Below are 19,787 nucleotides of genomic sequence, written 5' to 3' on the forward strand. Positions count from 1 at the left end.
CCGCTTCTCCGGCTATGCTGAGGCCGCGTCCCACATACAGCAACTAGAAGGATGTGCAGCTGTGACATACAACTATCTACTGGGGCTTTGGGGGGAAAAAAATAAATAAATAAAATCTTTAAAATAAATAAATAAATAAATAAATAAATAAAAGCTGCTGCCTGAGGGCCAGGCTTCTAATCTAGCAGGCCCTAGGGGCTGGCTGTGATCTTCCCCAGAAACCAGGGAAGCAGGAGAAACACCTCTCCCACCTTCTTCCAACCTACTCCAAGTTACTAGTATCTCCCTGGAAGGAGCTTGTACACACATCTGTGCCCCAGCTTTTATGGCTGCCACCCAAGGGAGGGTCACCTGATTGCTTGGCTCTGATAGTCAGTGGGGCTTGCATTCATGAGTCCCACAGGACTGAGGCAAACAAAATAAATTTCTTAATGGGTGCAGGGGCACCCTCCCTCCCTCTGCCCCCTTGACTGTACACCCAGGCCCAGAACAGAGAGAACAGGCAGAAATGCCCATCTCTGTTTCTCCCTGGAAAGAGCTTAACTACACACTTGCCCAGCTGCTGCCTGAGGGTCCAGGTTCTAATCAGCCAGCATCTAGATGCTAACTGCAATGCTCCCTTTTGGGAAACTGATGGGTCTTAGTACAACCTCAACTACTGAGAGCCACTAAAGACAAAGGAGGAAGCTTGGACCATCACAGAAGTTTGAGAGACAGCTAGGAGCTCAAGCAAGGCTGATCGACAAGGTTCATCTCCTATATGAGACCATTCTGTGAAGACTGCGAAAGGTGGCTGTTTAATGTGCAGAAACCAACACAGAGTCATGGAAAAAGAAGAAACAGGATTATGTTCCAGGAAAAAGAAAAGATAAATATACAGAAGTAGACCTTAATGAAACAGAGATAAGTGATTTACCTGACAGAGATAATGGTCAAAAAGATGCTCACGGAGGTCAGGAGAGCAATGCATGACAAAGAAAGAACTTCCACTGAGAAAATATTTTAAAAATATCAAACAGAAATCACAGAGCTGAAGAACACAATCACTGAGCTGAAAAATTCAATAGAGGGGTTCAAGAGCAGACCAGATCAATTAGAAGAAAGGATCAATGAACTCAAAGACAGGCCAGTGGAACTCATTCAATCAGAGTTGCAAAAAGGAAAAAGAATGAAAATGAGTGAAGACAGTTCAAGGGACTTAGGAGACACCATCCAAAGGACAAATACATTATAGAGATCTCAGAAGGAAGGTTGGGGGTGGGGGGGCAGAAAGCTTATTAAAAGCAACTGTAGCTGAGAACTTCCCTAACCTGGGGAAAGAGATATTCAAATCCAGAAAGCTTAGAGACTACCAAAGAGGATGACTCCAGAGAAACACACTGAGACACATTATCCTTAAATTGTCAAACATTAAAGACAAGGAGAGAATCCTAAAAGCAGCAAGAGAAAAACAACAGATTTTTCAGCAGAAACATTGCACCCACAAAAGAAAAGGATGATATATTGAAAGCGCTGAAAGAAGAAAACTGCCAACCAAAAATACTCTACCTGGCAAAATTCTCCTTCAGAATTGAAGGAGAGAGCAAGAGTTTTCCAAACAAGGAAAATCTCAAGGAGTTCATCATCACTAGACCAGCCTTACATGAAATGTTAAAGGGAAATCTTCAAGCTGAAGTGAAAGGATGTTAATTAGTAATACGAAAACATGAAAGTATAAAACACTGGTAAAGGTAAATATACATGTAAATTGAGAATAATGTAATGGTGGTGGGTAAACCACTTATAAATGTAGTAAAGAAGGTTAAAAGACAAAATTAATAAAAATAACTATAAAATCATTTGTTAATGGATATACAATGTAAAAAGTTGCAAACTGTGACATCAAAAATATAAAATGGGGTAGGAGAGATTTTGTATGTGTTTGAAATTATCAGCTTAAAACAGACTGTTATAAATATAAATTGTTTTATGTAAGCCCCATGGTAACCACAAAGCAAAAGCCTATAGGAGATATTATATATATAAAAGAGAACGGAATCAAAGCATACCAGTACAGGAGATCATCAAATCACAAAAAGAGCAAGAGAGGAAGAAAGGAACAGAGGATTTACAAAATAACTAGAAATTAACAAAATGGCAATATTAAGTCCATACTTATCAATAATTACTTGAAATATAAGTGGACTAAATTTTCCAACCAAAAGACATAGAGTGGCTGAATGAATAAAAATCAAAACCCAACTATATGCTGCTTACAAGAGACTCAGCTTAAGGACATGTCAGCTGAAAGTGAAGGGATGGAAAAAGACATCCCATGCAAATGGAAACCAAAACAAAGCAAGAGTAGCTGTACTTACATCAGACAAAATAAATTTAAGCCAAAGAATGTAACAAGAGACAATGACCTTCTTTGTCTCTATAATAATTGAGAGACCAATTAATCAAGCAGATATTACAATTGTGAATATTTATGCACCCAACATAGGAGCCTAAGTATATAAAGCAAATGTTAACAGTTCTGAAGGGAGAAACAGACAGCAATACAATACTAGCAGGAGACTTCAATACTCAACTTTCAACAATAAGTAGATCATCCAGGCAGAAAATCACTAAGGAAACATTGGACATAACCTAAGTGTTAGACCAGGTAGACCTAACAAACATACACAACATTCTATCCAACAGCAACACAATACACAGTCTTCTCAAGTGCACAGGGAACATTCTCCAGCACAGATCATATGTTAGGCCACAAAACAAGTCTTAATAAATTAAGAACACTAAAATTGTATCAAGCATCTTTTCTGACCACATAGTATGGAACTAGAAATTAATCACAAGAAGAAAACTGGAAAGTTCACAAAAATGTGGAGATTAAACAACACGCTCCTGAACAACCAATGGGTCAAAGGAGAATTAGAAAGAAATCAAAAATTATCTTGAGACAAGTGAAAATAGAAACGCAACATAGCAAAACTTATGAGATGCAGCAAAAGCAATTCTTTTATTTAGTTTATACTAAATAAACTAAATTTATACTGATAAATGCCTGCATGAAGAAAAAAGACCTCAAATAAACAACCAAACTTTACACCTGGAGGATCCAGAAAAAGAAGAACAAACTAAGCCCAAAGGTAGCAGAAGGAAGGAAATACTGTAGTCGCCCCTGATCCCCAAGAGATACATTCCAAGACCCCCAGTGGATGCCTGAAACTGCACATAATACCAAACACTAGATACACGTTTTTTCTATACATAAATATTTGAGGTGTGAGAGCAAAACTAGCATGAATTTCTTTTTCCTTCTCCACAATTTCACAGATAGAAGATTTGTTCTTACCATAGATCTTAGCAACTTCACCAACCTCAACTTTCACCTTTTCACTTAAAAGAAGCACTTTATGGCTTCTCTTTGGCATATCCAAATTTCCAGCATCACTACTCTTACACTATGGGGCCATTATTAAGTAAAATAAGGGTTACTTGAACACAAGCACTGCACTTGTGCAACAGTTGATCTGATAACTAAGATGGCTACTGAGTGACTAATGGGTGGGTTGCATATACAGCATGGATATGCTGGAAAAAGGGATGATTCATGTCCCAGGTGGGACAGTGTGAGATTTTATCACACTACTCAGAATGGTGTGCAATTTAAAACTTACAAATTGTTTATTTCTGGAATTTTTTCCATTTAACATTTTGAACCATGGTCAACTGTGGGAAACTGAAACCAAGGAAAGTGAAACTGTGGATAAAGAGAGACTACTGAAACAAAGACCAAAGCAGAAATAAATGAAATAGAGACTAAAAAGACAATAGAAAAGATCATTAAGACTAGGCACTGGTTTTTGGAAAATGTAAATAAAATGGACAAACAATTAACTAAACTTACCAAGAAAAAAAAGAGGACTGAAAGTTGTAAATGAAACAGGAGACATTACAACTGATACCACAGACATACAAAAGATCATAAACACCACTATGAACAGTTATATGCCAACCAATTAAATAACCTAGAAGAAATGGATAGATTCCTAGAAACAAACAACCTACCAAGATAAATCATGAAGAAATAGAAAATCTGAACAAATTACTAGTAAGGAGATTGAAGTAGTAATCAAAAACTTCCTAACAAAAGTCCAGGACCAGATGGCTTCACTGGTGAATTCTACCAAACATTTAAAGAAGAATTCATACCAATCCTTCTCAAACTCTTCCAAAAACTGAAGAGGAAGGAATGCTTCCAAACTGATTTTATGAGGCCAGCATTACCCCAATACCAAAATCAGACAGACACCACAAGAAAAGAAAATTATGTACGCCAATATCTCTGATGAACATAGATGCAAAAATTCTCAAGAAAATACTAGCAACCTGAATTCAACAACACATTAAAAGGAGCATACACCATGATCAAGTGAGATTTATTCCAAGATTACAAGGATAATTCAACATCTACAAACCAGTCAACGTGATACACCACATCAATAAAATAAAAGATAAAACTCATAGGATTATCTCAATAGATGCAGAAAAAGCATCTGACAAAATTCAACGATTTATGATGAAAAAAAAATCTCAATGAAGTGGGTAAAGAGGGAATGTGTCTGAACGTAATAAAGGCCATATATGACAAGCCCACAGCTAACATCATACTTAATGGTGAAGAGCTGAAGCTTTTCTTCAAATATCAAGTATAAGACAAGGATGTCTACCCTCATCACCTTTATCCAACATAGTATTAGCAGTCCTAGCCAGAGCAGTAAGGCAAGAAAAAGAAATAAAAGGAATCCAAATCAGAAAAGAAGTAAAACTGCCGCTATTTGCAGATGACATGATTTTTTATGTATAGAAAACCCTAAAGACTCCACCAAAAAGCTGTTAGAACTAATAAATAAGTTCAGTAAAATTGCAGGATACAAAATCAATATACAGAAACCTGTAGCATTTCTATACACTAACAACAAACTATCAGAGAAATTAAGAAAACAATCTCATTTACAATCACGTCAAAAAGAAATACCTACAAAAAAAATTAACCAAGGAGGTGAAAGACCTACACTGAAAACTAAAAGACACTGATGAAAGAAAGCGAAGACAACACAAATAAATGAAAGATAGTCCATGCTCATGGATTGGAAGAATTAATATTGTTAAAATGTCCATACCACCCAAAGCAATCTACAGATTCCATGCAATCGCTACCAAAATTCCAATGGCATTTTTCACAGAAATAGAACAAACAATCCTAAAATTTGAATGGAACCACAAAAGATCCCAAATAGCTGAATCAATCTTGAGAAAAAAGAACAAAGCTGGAGGCACCTTTCCCTATTGTATATTTTTGGCTCCTTTTTTGTAAATTAATTGAACATACATGCATGGGTTTATTTCTGGGCTCTTTATTCTGTTCCATTGATCTATGTGTCTGTTTTTATCAGTCAATACCATACTGTTTTAATTACTATAGCTTTGTACTATAGTTTGAAATCAGAGAACATGGACAGCCTCTTCAATAAGTGGTGTTGGGAAAACTAAACAGCCACATGCAAAAGGATAAAACTGGACAACTATGTTACACCATACACAAAAATTAACTCAAAATAAACATAAGACCTCAAAACATAAAACTCCTAGAAAAAAAACATAGGCAGTAAGCTCCTTGATATCATTCTTGGGGATGATATTTTGGATCTGACTCCAAAAGCCAAGGCAACAAAAGCAAAAATAAACAAGTGGGACTATATAAAACTAAAAAGGTTCAGCACAGCAAAGGAAACCATCAACAAAACGAAAAGGCAACCTAGCAATGGGAGAAAATATTTGTAAATCATATATCTAATAAGGGGTTAATACCAAAATATATAAAGAACTCAATAGCAAAAAATACCCCCAAACAATCTGATTAAAAAATGGGCAAAGGATCTGAACAGATATTTTTCCAGAGAAGTCATACCAGTGGCCAACAGATACATGAAAAGATGCTCAATATCACTAATCATCAGAGAAATGCAAATCAAAACCACAATAAGATATCACCTCAGACACATCAGAATGGCTGTTATGTGGATGGTTCAACATCCACAAATCAATTAATGTGATACACCACATTAACAAAATAAAGGATGAAAATCATATAATTAACTCAACAGATATGGAAAAAGATTTGACAAAATTCAACATCCATTCATGATAAAAACTCTTCAACAAAGTGGGTATAGAGGGAACATACATCAATATAATGACGTCCATATACAACAAACCCACAAAAGATGCCAAATAGCCAAAGCAATCTTGAGAAAGAAGAATAAAGCTGGAGGTATCACGTTACCTGATTTCAAACCATGTTATAAAGCTATAGTAATCAAAACAGTATGATGTTGGCATAAAAGCAGACACGTAGATCAATGGAACAGAAGAGAGAGCCCGGACGTAAACCCATGCATGTGTGCCCAATTAATTTACAGCAGAGCAGCCAAGAGTATGCAATGGGGAAAGGACAGTCTCTTCAATAAATGGTGCTGGGAAACCCGACAGCCACATGCAAAAGAATGAAACTGGATCCCTACCTTACACCATACACAAAAATCAGCTCACAATGGATTAAAGACTTGAATGTAAGACCTGAAACCATAAAGACTCATAGAAGAAAACATAGGCGGTAAGCTCCTGGACATCAGGCTTGACAGTGATATTTTGGATTTGACGCCAAAAGCAAAGGCAACAAAAGTCAAAATACACAAGCGGAACTACATCCAAGGAAAAAGCTGCACAGCACAGGAAACCACCAACAGCACGAACAGGCGACCTCCTGCATGGGGGAAGTATCTGCAAATCATACAGCTGATGAGGGATAGTGTCCAAATAGACAAGGAATTCACACAACGCAACAGCGAAAAACAATGACTGAAAAATGAGCAGAGACACGAATAGACAGTTTTCCAAAGCAGACAGACAGATGGCCAACAAGCACCTGAAAAGATGCCCAACATCACTAATATCAGAGAAATGCAAATCAAAACCACAACGAGCTACCACCTCACACCTGGCAGAATGGCTGTTACCAAAAAAACAAGCAACAACAAGTCTTGGTGAGGATGTGGAGAAAAGGGAACCCTCGTGCACTGTTGGTAGGAATGTAAAGTGGTGCAGCCACTATGGAAGACAGTATGGAGCTTCCTCAAAAATTAAAAATAGAAATACCGTATGATCCAGCAATACTACTTCTGGGCATGTAACCAAAGGAAACAAAAACACTACCTTGAAAAGATATATGCACCCCCATGTTCACTGCAGCATTATTTACCATAGCCAAGATAAGGAAACAACCTAGAAGTCCACTGATGGATGAATAAAGAAGATGTGGATATATACACAATGGAATATTAGCAATAAAAAAGAAGGAAATCCTGCCATTTGTGACAACACGGATGGATCTTGAGGGCATCATGCTAAGTGAAATAAGTCAGACAGAGAAAGACAAATACCATATGATCTCACTCACACGTGAAATCTAAAAAAACAAAACTGAGCTCACAGATACAGTGAACATATTGATGGTTGCCAGAGGTGAGAGGTGGCGGAGGCTGGGTGAAATGGGTGAAGGGGGTCAAAAGATACAAATTTCCAGTTATAAAGTAAATAAGTCATGAGGATATAATGTACAGCATGATGACTATAGTTAGTAATACTGTATTGTATATTTGAAAGTTGCTAAGAGAGTAAATCTTAAAAGTTCTCATCACAAGAAAAAAAATTGTAACTGTGTGGTGGTGGATGTTAACTAGATATTGTGATGATCATTTTGCAATATATACAAATATTGAATCATTATGTTTTACACCTGAAACTAATATAATGTTATATGTCAGTTATACCACAATAAAAACAAAAGATTCCACCCTAGAGAAGGGCAGCCTGCAACACAATTGTGTGCTCACCCACTCAGCTGGAGCCTCTTCGCCCTAAATCCTCTGGTCCCTAGGAAGCCTCTTCATCACTCTCTTCAGCTGCCTTCTCCCTTTGAGCCTCTGTTGCTCTGCAGATCTTCTGTGTGTTGGACGGCAGCCACTAACACTGTCAGACCCTTAGCTTGAGGTATAAAGAACTCTTTCTCATTAGCTTTCTTCCTCTCATAAATGATCAGTCTGTTAAGTTAGTTTAATTTTCAAAAGCTACTTGTTTTATAACCCAATTCATTTTTCAAAAATAAGGGGAGAGAAACAATAAAGACCTCTCTCTGGGATCTGGAAATCTACTTTCAACTTCCTTCCCTGATTCTTCCTGCTACGTAGTAATCCATGTTTCATGTCTTAGTATAAAGCAAAGCAACAACCTGACTTCTCTCTTTCTATACCATCTTTATTCTCAGAAGCCAGGTAGGAAATTTATTAGAGGCTTTCATTCAAAGGACTGCCCAATGGCGCTTCACCATTCCCAGTACGAACCAACGGAGATGTATGAGATCAGCACAGGAAATATTAGGAAGAAGAGGAAAGGAACATGGATGTCATTATACCCCATATGACAGTGGGAGAAAGATAATTCTTCTGATACACTCTATCAAAGATATCTAACTTTTAGTGCAATTTAGTTGGGTTAAATGAGAAATGATAATAGTTGATTTAAGATTTTGGAAGCAAAACTCAGTGCTCTGGGAGAAATAAATCTGCATCAAACATCAAAAAAGAGAAAATAAAACCACAAAAGAGGGAAAGAGTATAAAGCAAGCAAATGCTTTTATTTCTTATTTGCAGGATATAGACGTCCATTCCTTCACAGACTAACTATTGAGGGTACTGGGCTGTGTGCTGTGGGGTTACCTAGATAAATGAAACTTGAGCTGTGCCATCCTAGACCTCTCCTCCTAGAAGGGGAAGTTAGAAAAGCACAAAACAGAATTCTAAAAGGAGAGGGCCACCATGCCAAAAGAGAAATAGAGATGAAGTGCTACAGCTTTTGCAGAGAAGGTAAAACGGGAGAGGAGGGTTTGAGAGGTAGGGACAAAAGCTGAGATGGCACCTGAGGAAAGATTTGGAGGCGAGGTCAGACCTAGACACGAGGAGACCAGGAATGACCTTCTAGGAGAAAGGAAATGCCTGAGCACAGGCAGGAAAGCATGGGCCTGGAATGAGCCCCGGGGCTGGTCCCTGGAGGACAGGAGCAGCACGTGAGGCTGGGGAGGCAAAGCTGGCCTCGGGCACGACATGAACGTGATTATGCTCACCGACGACCAGTCCAAAGGAAAGACCCTTATCAGCGACGCTCTTCTGAAAGGAATGTAACCAGTTAGCAGGTCCCTCTAGATACAAAATCAAACTGGTTTTCAGAAAATTTGGCCTCTATTGAGGACTGCTCCCTCTCGCCTTTGCCTTGGCCCCACTTGACGTTTTCTACGTCTTGTCTCTGTGGTGGAGTTAGACGGGATGGAGAACCTAAAACGAACAAATGCACTAGTTCTTCCAACATATCAATCAAACCCCTCGTCTCCCTTTCTTAGAATTTCAAGCCCAGCTTTTAAAGACCTCAGACCTAGAGGAACATGAGTTAATTTGATTATCTTTTCTGCATTAAACAATTCATTGCTGAAATTTTAAGAATTCTTTTTTCCCAGGATGAAGTGCTTTGTTTTAAAACCAACATGCTTCACTTTGTGACGTTAATGATATAACAATCAAATGTCTCATCCTGACATACACAGGTACAGATGTTTTCAATTTTCATATTAACTTCTGCCTCTCAGAAACTTGCCTTTCCTCATGTAGTAATGTTAAGTCTTAACTTTGAATTTAAAGACCAATCCTCCAAAAGGTATTGTACCACATTAAAAAAAAAAAGTAAAATTTGATCACTTCACTAGTTTCAGTCTACCAAGTTATACAAATTATGCATCTTAGATTTAAGTATGTTTAATAAGCACTTAAAAAAATCAAAACACAATATTAAAATCCTTTGAAAAATGAGACTGTCAGAATAGCAATTCAAAATCTTCACATTTATGTATACCGTATACTATTCTTTTGTTGATTTTTTTGAACATTTAACAAGCCCGATTTGGTTTATAAACAAAGATTTTAAAGTAATGAGGGTAACTTCAAATAAATCTCAAAAGCTTGCTTTCCTTAATTCCAGTTTTTAGCAAAAATCATTTTTCAAAAGTACTTTCCAAGTTATTGTCCAGGGTTACTATAAAGATAATCTGTGGCTTTTTATAATTATTGTTTAAATTAGGTTTTAAAAAATATTTTATATAGTTAGTGCTTGTCACAAGATTCTGATTATCCCAGTCCATACACAAGTCTTTCTGGCAAGTCTCTCTGCACGCTCTGCCCACGAGGTGGCAGCATTAGGCTCCACATGAGAGGACGAAGCATCATCCAGGCCTTCTGGTTCATTTTTTGTCTTTGTCTCCTCTCCTCTCATCACACATCCTGTGGCTGATCCCTGGAACAGGCAGTCAGCTCCCTGGCAGGAGAGACCCCTGTAACCAAGGGCAACACGAGAGCGCAAGATGCAAGTAGACAGCGCGGTCCTAACGCACCGCACAGCAGACAGCCACCAGCACGGCAAGGGTCAGAAGAACCCAAACCGCCACTGAAACAGCATATGAAATGGCTGAAATCACTCTTACATTATTCTTCCCATTATTAAAACTAATGACTACATCGAACTGAAAGGTTGTTTAAGAGAAATTTTGACCTATTTTACCTACTTTACTAAAAGGGAGGAATGTCTTGCTTTTCATAGATTATAATTAGATGTTAGATTTAGGTGTTTAACAAATATTTAATAAATTGGCTCAAAGGCTTCTCCCTTAAGGTAGGCTTCTCCCACCACCTACCTAGACGTACCTATTTCTCTCTACCTCAGCGCCTGACATTTCAAACTCCACATGTAATTCAAACTAACAGGATCACACAGCTGACTACAATGCTATTACACTGCTGGAGTGTGTGCTACAAATTTTAACATAACTACATCTATTTCTGGACTAAGTTTTCTCCATAACAGTTCAAATATTTAAGGAATGCAGCTTTTGAGACAATAACTGCAGCTCAATGGCAATTCTCATCAATTATTGTAATCAAGTAGAGAAATGGGAGAGGTAGCCCATTTTAAATTGGCTTCTAATTAGAACTAGATCTGGAATAATTGATTTAACTTGTTTGCTTATCATTAAGTGCTTTTAGGATCTTTAAAACACTGAATGAAAAAGCTACCCTCTATCTAGTATAGTTAAGGCTTATTTTTTAAAACAGAGTCCCAATATTTGTTGATAGTCACAGGGTTGTGCAACCATCACCACAATCTAATCCCAAAACATTTTCATCACTCCAAAAAGACAGCCCATACCTGTTAATAGTCACTCCACAACTCCCACTTCCCCTGGCCCCTAATAACTAGTCTTTTCACTTTCTTTACGTATTTTCCTATTCTAGACATTTCATATAAATGGAAATAATATATGTGACCTTTTGTATTTGGCTTATTTCACTTAGCATAATGTTTTCAAGGCTCATCCATGTTGTGACAAAGATCAGTACTCCAATCCTTTTATAGCTGAATAATATTCCATTCTGTGGATATACCACATTTTGTTTATTTATTCATCAACTGATAGACATTTGGGTTATTTCCCTTTTTGGCTATTATGAATAATACTGCTATGAAAATTCATGTACAAGTTTGTGTGTGGACATACATTTCAATTCCCTTGGGTATACGTCGAGGTCATAGAGTGACTCTGTGTCTAACATTTTGAGGATCTCCCAAACTGTTTTCTAAAGCACCTGCACCATTTTACGTTCCCTCCAGCAGTGTACAAGGGTTCCAACCTCCCTACATCCTCGCCAACTCCTGTAACGGTTCATTTTTCTTCATTCTTTATTCTTTCCATTCTTCTGACTGGATAATCTCAATTGACCTATCCTCCAAACATTTGTTTCTTTCTTCTACCTGTTCAAGTCTGCTGCTGTGCTCCAGTAAATATTTCATTTCAGTGACTGTACTTTTCAAATCTAGAATTTCTGTTTGGTTCTTTTTTATAATTTCCATCTCCTTATTGATATTTTCTATTTGGTGAGACACTGTTCTCACACTTTCTTTTAGTTCCTTAGATGTGGTTTCCTTTCATTCTTTGAACATATTTAAAATAAGTGATTGAAGTCTTTGTCTAGTAAGTCCAATGTTTGGGCTTCTTTAGAGACAGCATCTATTCATTGCTTTTTCTCCTGTTTATGGGCCATACTTTCTTATTTCTTTGCATGCCTCATGACTTTTTGTTGAAAACTAGCCATTTAAAATAATAGAATGTGGCAACTCTGGAAATCAGATTGTACTCCCTCTTCAAAATTTGTCACTGATGTTTTCTTGTTGTTTGTTTAGTGATTTTCTGAACTAATAATGTAAAGTCTGTATTCTTTGCTGTGTGTGGTCACTGAAGACTCCTCGTTGGCTTAGCATCAGCTAATGACTGGACAGACTCCCTGAAATACCTTGAACCAGCAGGTCTCCTGGACTTTGCTGAGGGGCTGTGTGTGTGCATTGGGCCATGCCTTCACCACTCAGCCAGGCAGCTGACAACTCTGCCTCACCCTTCGCTTCTACAAGTGAGAGCTTGGGGCCTTCTCAGGTCTTTCCAAGCATGCGCATGGTCCTACACATGCATGTAGCCTTGTAAGATTCCCAGGAATATGTCAGAGATTTTCAAAGCCCCTGTGGGCACCTAATTCCCCAGACTTTCCTTTATAGCTTTTTAGTTAGCTGATTCTTTGCCCCAAATGTTATCTACAGCCTCAGGCAGCCACAAAGTTAAGCAATTTCCTCTAAGTGTTTTCAATAAACTCCCCCAAGGAAAAAGCTTTCCACACTGGGCAAGCTCTGAGTCAGGTCAAATAAAAACAGCCTTGCAAGTGGGGTCTTTCAGGGAACAAGCAGACAGGTCAGATGATGACATTTCTCTGGGAATGAGAGTTTGAGGCTCCAACCCCTTCCTGCCCCCTCTGGGGGCTGCCTGCTTCCTCGTTTTCACTGGGATTATGGGCGTTGGAAAGAGACAGGAGAACGGAAATAGGGTTGGTTAAAAGACCGTAAAGCTAGTTGTTCTTACCAATATTCAGCCGTTTTTCTTGAATAAATGCTCCCCAGGGTGTTGCAAGCCTTTAATTAATATCCAGAGTTCTGTAAAAGTTCTGATAATTTATGCCTGTTTTATTGGTGCTTTTATGGAGGAAAGAAGGTTTGGAGGTTCTTACTGTGCCATTTTGGTTGATGTCATCTATGGCTTGGATTTTCTATTTAGGCTTACGATACACTGCAAATAATTTTAGAGTATGAGGCACGAGTCGGGGTTCATGTTTTCCAATAAGGATAATCAGTTGTTCTGACAACATTTCTATTTTTTACCTATTGAATTGTTTTAGCATCTTTGTCAAAAATCAATTTTACCATTTAAGTATGAGCCTATTTTTGGACTCTATTCAATTCTACTGATTATTTGCCTATCATTATGCCAACATCACACTGTCTTGATTACTATGACTTTATAGTAAATCTGGAAGTCATGTAGAGGAAGTCCTCCAAATTTGTTCTTTTACAACATTGTTTTGGGTATTGCAGTTCCCTTGCATTTCAATATAAGTTTGAAAAATCAGCTTGTCAATTTCTATTTAAGAAAAAGGCTGCTGAGAAATTGCTTGGGATTGCACTGAATCTATAGATCAATTTGTGGAGAACTGATATCATACTAATAAGTCTTCCAATCCAAGAACATGGTATAGCTCTTCATTCATTGTTAGTGCCATCGAGTGGATTCCAACTCCTAGCGCCATTGTGTACAGCAGAGCGGAGCCCTGCCCGGTCTTTTGCGCCATCCTCTAACCTTCCAGCACTCCATCAGACAATGCTCCACTGCTATTCACAGGGTTTTCATGGCCAATTTTTTTGGAAGTGAGTGGCCAGGTCCTTCTTCCTAGTCTGTCTTAGTCTGGAAGCTCTGCTGAGACCTGTCCACCATGGGTGACTCTGCTGGTATTTGAAATACCAGTGGCATAGCTTTCAGCATCAGAGCAACATTCAGTCTCCACAGTATGACAACTGACAGATGGATGGTGTGGTTCCCTGACCAGAAACAAACTTGGGCCATGGCAGCGAGAGTGCCGAATCTTAACCACTAGACACCGGGACTCTCTGTCTTCATTCATTGCATTCTGATTTAATTTTTCTCTGCAATGTTTTGTAGTTTTCATTGTAGAGTTCTTACAAATCTTCTGTTAATTTGTTACTGTGCATTTCATGTTTGATGCTGTTGTAAACGGAAATTTTTAAAAACATTATTTTCTAATTGTTTGTTGCAAGTACATAGAAATACAATTCCTTTTTGCACACTGCCTTTCTATCTTGTGACTTTGCAAAGTTTACTTATTATTTTTAGCAGCTGCTTTTTAGATTCTTAAGGATTTTTCATGTAAACAATCATGTCATATGCAGAGAGACATTTTTACTTTTCCTATTTCTTACTTTTTTTTAAAAAAACCTTTTTGCACTAAAACCTCCAGTAAAATGTTGAACAGAAATTGTAAAAGTGTACATTCCTGCCTTGTTCTGACAACCTCTGTGTTTTACTTGGAACATGTGGTCCATTTTCATTTAACTATTATCATCATTCAATTGAGGTTTACCACTTAACCTATTTGTTTTCTATTCATCCTAATTGGTTTTCTTTTTCCTTTCCTGACATTTTTTCGTTTAATCAAATGTTCTCAGAATTCCATTGTAATGAAACTATTGACATTTTAGTTATACTTCTGTGTATTTTTAAATGGTTGCTCTATGGATTACAAAATGCATTCCATAACTTAGCACAGTCTACTTAGAGCTAACACCGTTCTACTTCGTGTAAAATGTAATAATCCCACAAACGTAATTTCATTCACCCCATACTGTCCTTCAGACTGTTGATGTCAAACATGTTCTATCTACGTACATTATAAACCCCACAATGTACTGTTATAATTTTGCTTTTAAATAAATTAAGAAAAGAGAAAATACATATTTTTTATTTACCCACATATTTACCAGTTGTTTCAACATAGCTGTTCTGAATGAGGGGCAATCTAATGGATAGAAGACAAGGATGCTGCTAAACATCCTACAATGTACAGGAGACCCCCACCACAACAGAGAATCACCCAGCCCAGAATGTCAATAGTGCCAAAGTTGAGAAGCTCTGTCTTAAGATAAGGTGCGCAGTTTTTATCTGGTTGCTTTCAAGATAATCTCTTTAAAACTCTGGTTTTCAGCATATTAACTAATCTGCCTAGATAAAATTTTGTTTTTATTTATCCTGCTTTGCAGGGGAGGTCTCTGAGCCTGTTAGATCTGTAAGGTTTTTTAATCAAATTTGGGAAATTTTTTACCACTATTTTTCAAATATTTTATGCCCCATTTGTCTTTCTCCTCTCCTCCTGGGATTCCAATTACACTTATTTTAGATTGCTTGATATTGTCCCTCAGGTTTTCAACCTCTGTGTTCTTCAGATTGAATTATTTCTTTTGATTTGTCTTTATGTTAATTGAACCTTTTGTCTTGCTTTCTCCAATCTTTTGCTAAGCCCATCCAGTGTACTTTTTTCCAGATACTATACTTTTCAGTTCTAGAGTTTCTATACTTCTTTTTTAGTTTATATTTCTTCCTGAAATTCCCTCTGTTCATTTTGACCTTATATTCCTTTAAGTTCTTGAACATATTTATAACTGCTGTTTTAAATAAGTCTTTGTCTACTCAGACCAACATCTGGGTCATCCTTGGGGTCAGTTTCTATTCATTGCTTTTCCACTTAATTGTGTGTCACATTTTTTGTTTCTTCAACTATCTAGTTATTTTTGTTTACTCGACATTGTGGATGATAGATCACAAAGACTATGGACTGTATAATCTTCCTCTGGAGATTGTTGATTCTTGTTGTAAGAAGGAGTTAACTTTTCTGAACTCCAACTCCAAACTCTCTCCTCTCTGCTGGGGAGGAGTTGAATCTCTTCACAGTCCTCAGCCTCCCATCTGTGTTCCACCAGGTGCCCTGGAGCCTCCCTCAAACACACAGCTCAGGAGTCAGTCAAGTGTATTTCGGCTGAGTTTACACAGAGATTTTGAGGCTCCTTCTCATGCAGCCCCCTTTCCATGGGATTCCCCCTACTTTTCAGTCCTGCTAACAGTCCTGAGCTCTGTCCTCCAACTCCATCAGCCGGCAAGACTGCACCTTTCCACATGGACCCGGCCGGGGGTGGTGTTAGGCAAAAAACCATGGAAACACAAATCTCATCCCGGGGAGTTTCCGTCTCTCAAGGACTGATTCTCCTTCAGTTTCTGCCTGCTTTTGGTCATTCTCCAGGGCCTTCAAAGAGTTGTTTTTCTTTCATATGTAATACAATTGTAATAACAATTATCTGCAGGAAGATAATCTGATACAAGCAACTTCACCAATCTTGGAATGCCAATTAGGATTTTAAATGTGATAGTTTTATTGGAAATAGGGATAATTATATCCATCTATATCTTTACATATCCATCTCTCCTCATCCTTATGCATAATAACAGCCAATACAAAACAACCAACCAAACAGTTTCCATGAGACACTACTTCCATGCCTGAAGAAACTTCTCCACGGTCCAACGGAAATAATGTGGACTTTGGAATCAGAGAAGTCGTTTACTAACTGCCTGAACTTAGAAGGGTTATTTACGCCTTTACGCTTTTCCACTTATATTGTGGAGGTGGTTATTTAAATCTCACAAGATTGTTAAAGATTAAATGCTTACACTGCAAAGTGTATAGCAAGTGTTAAAAACAAAACAAAAAATGGTTTCTTTCCTCCATTGCAGCAGGGGAAATGGCAGAAGGAATTCCTAAAACATGCCCACCTTTTACCAGTAGCTTTACTCCATTAGTAACATCGAATTAAGTTGACTTTCTAAGGATGGAAGAACACGAGAGAGAGAACATGTGTCACTTCATGCACAAGCATGAGGAAACAGCAGGGACTGTCCAGGCGGACACTGAGCCAGGCAGGAGCCACAGGATCTCTGGGTGAGCAAGTGCGGAGGCACGGGGAAGGCTGGCAACACAAGTCATGTTTATCACAGAACTTCTCCACGTGTAAGTGGATACGATAAGTATACAAGAAACCACAGTAAACTAATAAGCAAAACTGCTAATGAGAAAAGACAAATTTCAAAAGTGAAATAAAATAAATGAAAAGGTTAAGTCTAAAAATTAACTTTTAGGGGCCGGCCTGGTGGCACAAGCAGTTAAGTGCGTGCGCTCTGCTGCGGCGGCCCAGGGTTCGCTGGTTCGGATCCTGGGCGCACACTGACGCACTGCTTGTAGAGCCACGCTGTGGTGGCGTCCCATATAAAGTAGAGGAAGATGGGCACGGATGTTAGCTCAGGGCCAATCTTCCTCACACACACACAAAAAAATTTAATTTTTAAAGCTTACATCATATATTTAACTAAATTTTAAAAAATTTATTGTGCATCCTCCTGTTTATAAAAGTAAATTTTGATCATTGCAAAGAGACAAAAAAATTCAGGGGCCGGCCCGGTGGCGCAAGCAGTTGGGTGCGTGCGCTCCACTGCGGCGGCCCAGGGTTCGCCGGTTCGGATCCCGGGTGCGCACCGACACACTGCTTGGCAAGCCATGCTGTGGCGGTGTCCCATATAAAGTGGAGGAAGATGGGTATGGATGTTAGCCCAGGGCCAGTCTTCCTCAGCAAAAAGAGGAGGAGGATTGGCAGATGTTAGCTCAAGGCCGATCTTCCTCACAAAAAAAAAAGAGACAAAAAAATTCAAATTGTAGAGCACTATATTTTATAAATGTTTAAGATTAGAAATAGATTATGAAACATTTACCATGTGTTTACATATTGTTTTACATGATTTTTAATATTTGCATTGTATTTCCTGGGATAAATACGACATAATTTGTTTACTTAGTCTTATAAATTGTTGGAAATTTAAGTCATTTCTAATTTTCACAACTATAAATTATTCATAAATGATTTAACACATCCTTGATAATTTCCTTAGCTTTTGTCACCTGTATATATAAGCAGCATACAATCAAGGTCCTTATCTAAGTCATTACTTAAAATGTTAACTAATAAGGGAACAAAGATGGAGTCTCATGAAAAATATGAGAGAATGCCTTCCAGACTGTATCAATTCATGATTACTATTCCTTAAATATCGATATGTTGCCACCTAGTTACATCATCTTCCAACCTATTTCGCTCCACCTTCTCCACAGGTGTATGAGCCTTTACTATATATTTTGCTAATATCCAGCTGCACCATTTCTATGGAATCTATTTGACTTGTGTTTCTAGTACCCTATCCTAAAAGCAAAATCAGGCATCAGTTGTTCTAAATGAATTCACATAGTTTTCTTTTCTAAGTTTATTAGAGACAGGTGAGGCAAACTCACTTGCTCCAAGGAAATCAAAGTGGAGGCATTTCTCCTACCGACTGGATAGAACTGAGAAGAAGCTGACTGCTCTGAGAAATAAGAATCAGAACCGTTATAATTATAAGACTCTCATGACTACATAATCATATACTGCTAACATGATATGTACTCTCAGCTTAGGCCACCAGGCAAAATTGACATATTTAAGTAATGACACAGTACATCTTTTGAATATAATACTTTTTATGATATTGACTGATAGATTTGAAAGTTAGCATAATAGTGTCTATAATCATGATCAAGTTTCTATATCCATAAGCAGTGGTAAAGAACAGAGGCATTTCCTTGGGTTTCTTAAACCAGAGGTCAACAGAGTTTTTCTGTAAAGAGCTCGATAGTAAATATTTAATCTTGCGGGACATATAGTCTCTGCTGTAACTACTTAACTCTGCCAATGTTGCACAACAAACCATAGACAATATGTAAACAAACGGACGTGGCCGTATTCCAATAAAACTTTATTTACAAAACATGTGGTGGGGTGGATTTGGTCTGTAGTTTGCTGACCACTACTATAAACAATGAGAGGTAAATATCTAGTGCAAAATGATACTTAATCTCTTGAACATGTCCTAAAATTCCAAATGGTGTGCAAAAAATATTGTGTAGATCACTGCAACTTTACTTTGCTATGATATTACAGGAACCACAATTTCACACTGAGTGACTTCAGTATATAGTTGAACCAGCTATATATATAGTTGAACTATATATTTCTATATATCATCAAAACCTGAGAATCATTTACCTGTGCATAATCACCAAAAGGATGAGAATAAGCAATGCACTTTTCCAATGTGTGTTGTGATTCATTTCCCTGAGAGATTGCATCCAGAATGTTGCTTGCAATTCCAGTCTTCTGTAGAGTGGTTTTACTTGCAGGGGCTAAAGGCAAAATCAATACATATATTTTAGTTAGGTTGTTTTATTATAAATTATAAACAGAGTACAAAATTTGTTAATTCAGCATATTCTCAAATAGAACACAAAATTTAGTTTGCCAATAAATACCTATATTTATTATCCCCAGAGGAAAAATATATTAGTATACTATTTCTCCTTCATTTAAAACAACTGAAAATGGAAGCTTGCCCTATGGGTACATAATTTTGATGGAAACATTTTAAATATATATGTCTAACCTCTAAAACAAGGCACAGAAAATGTAAATTAACCATTCTTATTAATGCAGTAGTTGTAACCATCAGTTTTTAGACCAGATAAAAATACAGTAGGTATAACTGAAGCACATTAAATTTT

The 19,787-nt window shown here is 37.6% G+C and overlaps 1 protein-coding gene across 8 annotated transcripts in view; it reads right to left on the bottom strand.

The window, feature by feature from the left end:
* RAVER2 (ribonucleoprotein, PTB binding 2) overlaps positions 1 to 19,787 on the bottom strand; it is a 108,033-nt gene that overhangs the window by 4,236 nt on the left and 84,010 nt on the right. For 7 of the 8 annotated variants that reach the window (XM_087449495.1, XM_087449483.1, XM_087449490.1 and 4 more), the window contains one exon: positions 19,276 to 19,412. In XM_087449495.1, the coding sequence (XP_087305621.1) occupies positions 19,276 to 19,412 (137 nt within the window). Of the gene's footprint in view, positions 1 to 8,632; positions 9,438 to 19,275; positions 19,413 to 19,787 lie in introns of those variants that run through there. The other variant, XM_087449512.1, reaches the window with a different exon arrangement.

The sequence above is a fragment of the Ceratotherium simum genome, chromosome 2 (assembly GCF_057802395.1).
Source record: "Ceratotherium simum simum isolate JZ-2026a chromosome 2, ASM5780239v1, whole genome shotgun sequence".
Classification (NCBI taxonomy): Eukaryota; Metazoa; Chordata; class Mammalia; order Perissodactyla; family Rhinocerotidae; genus Ceratotherium; species Ceratotherium simum.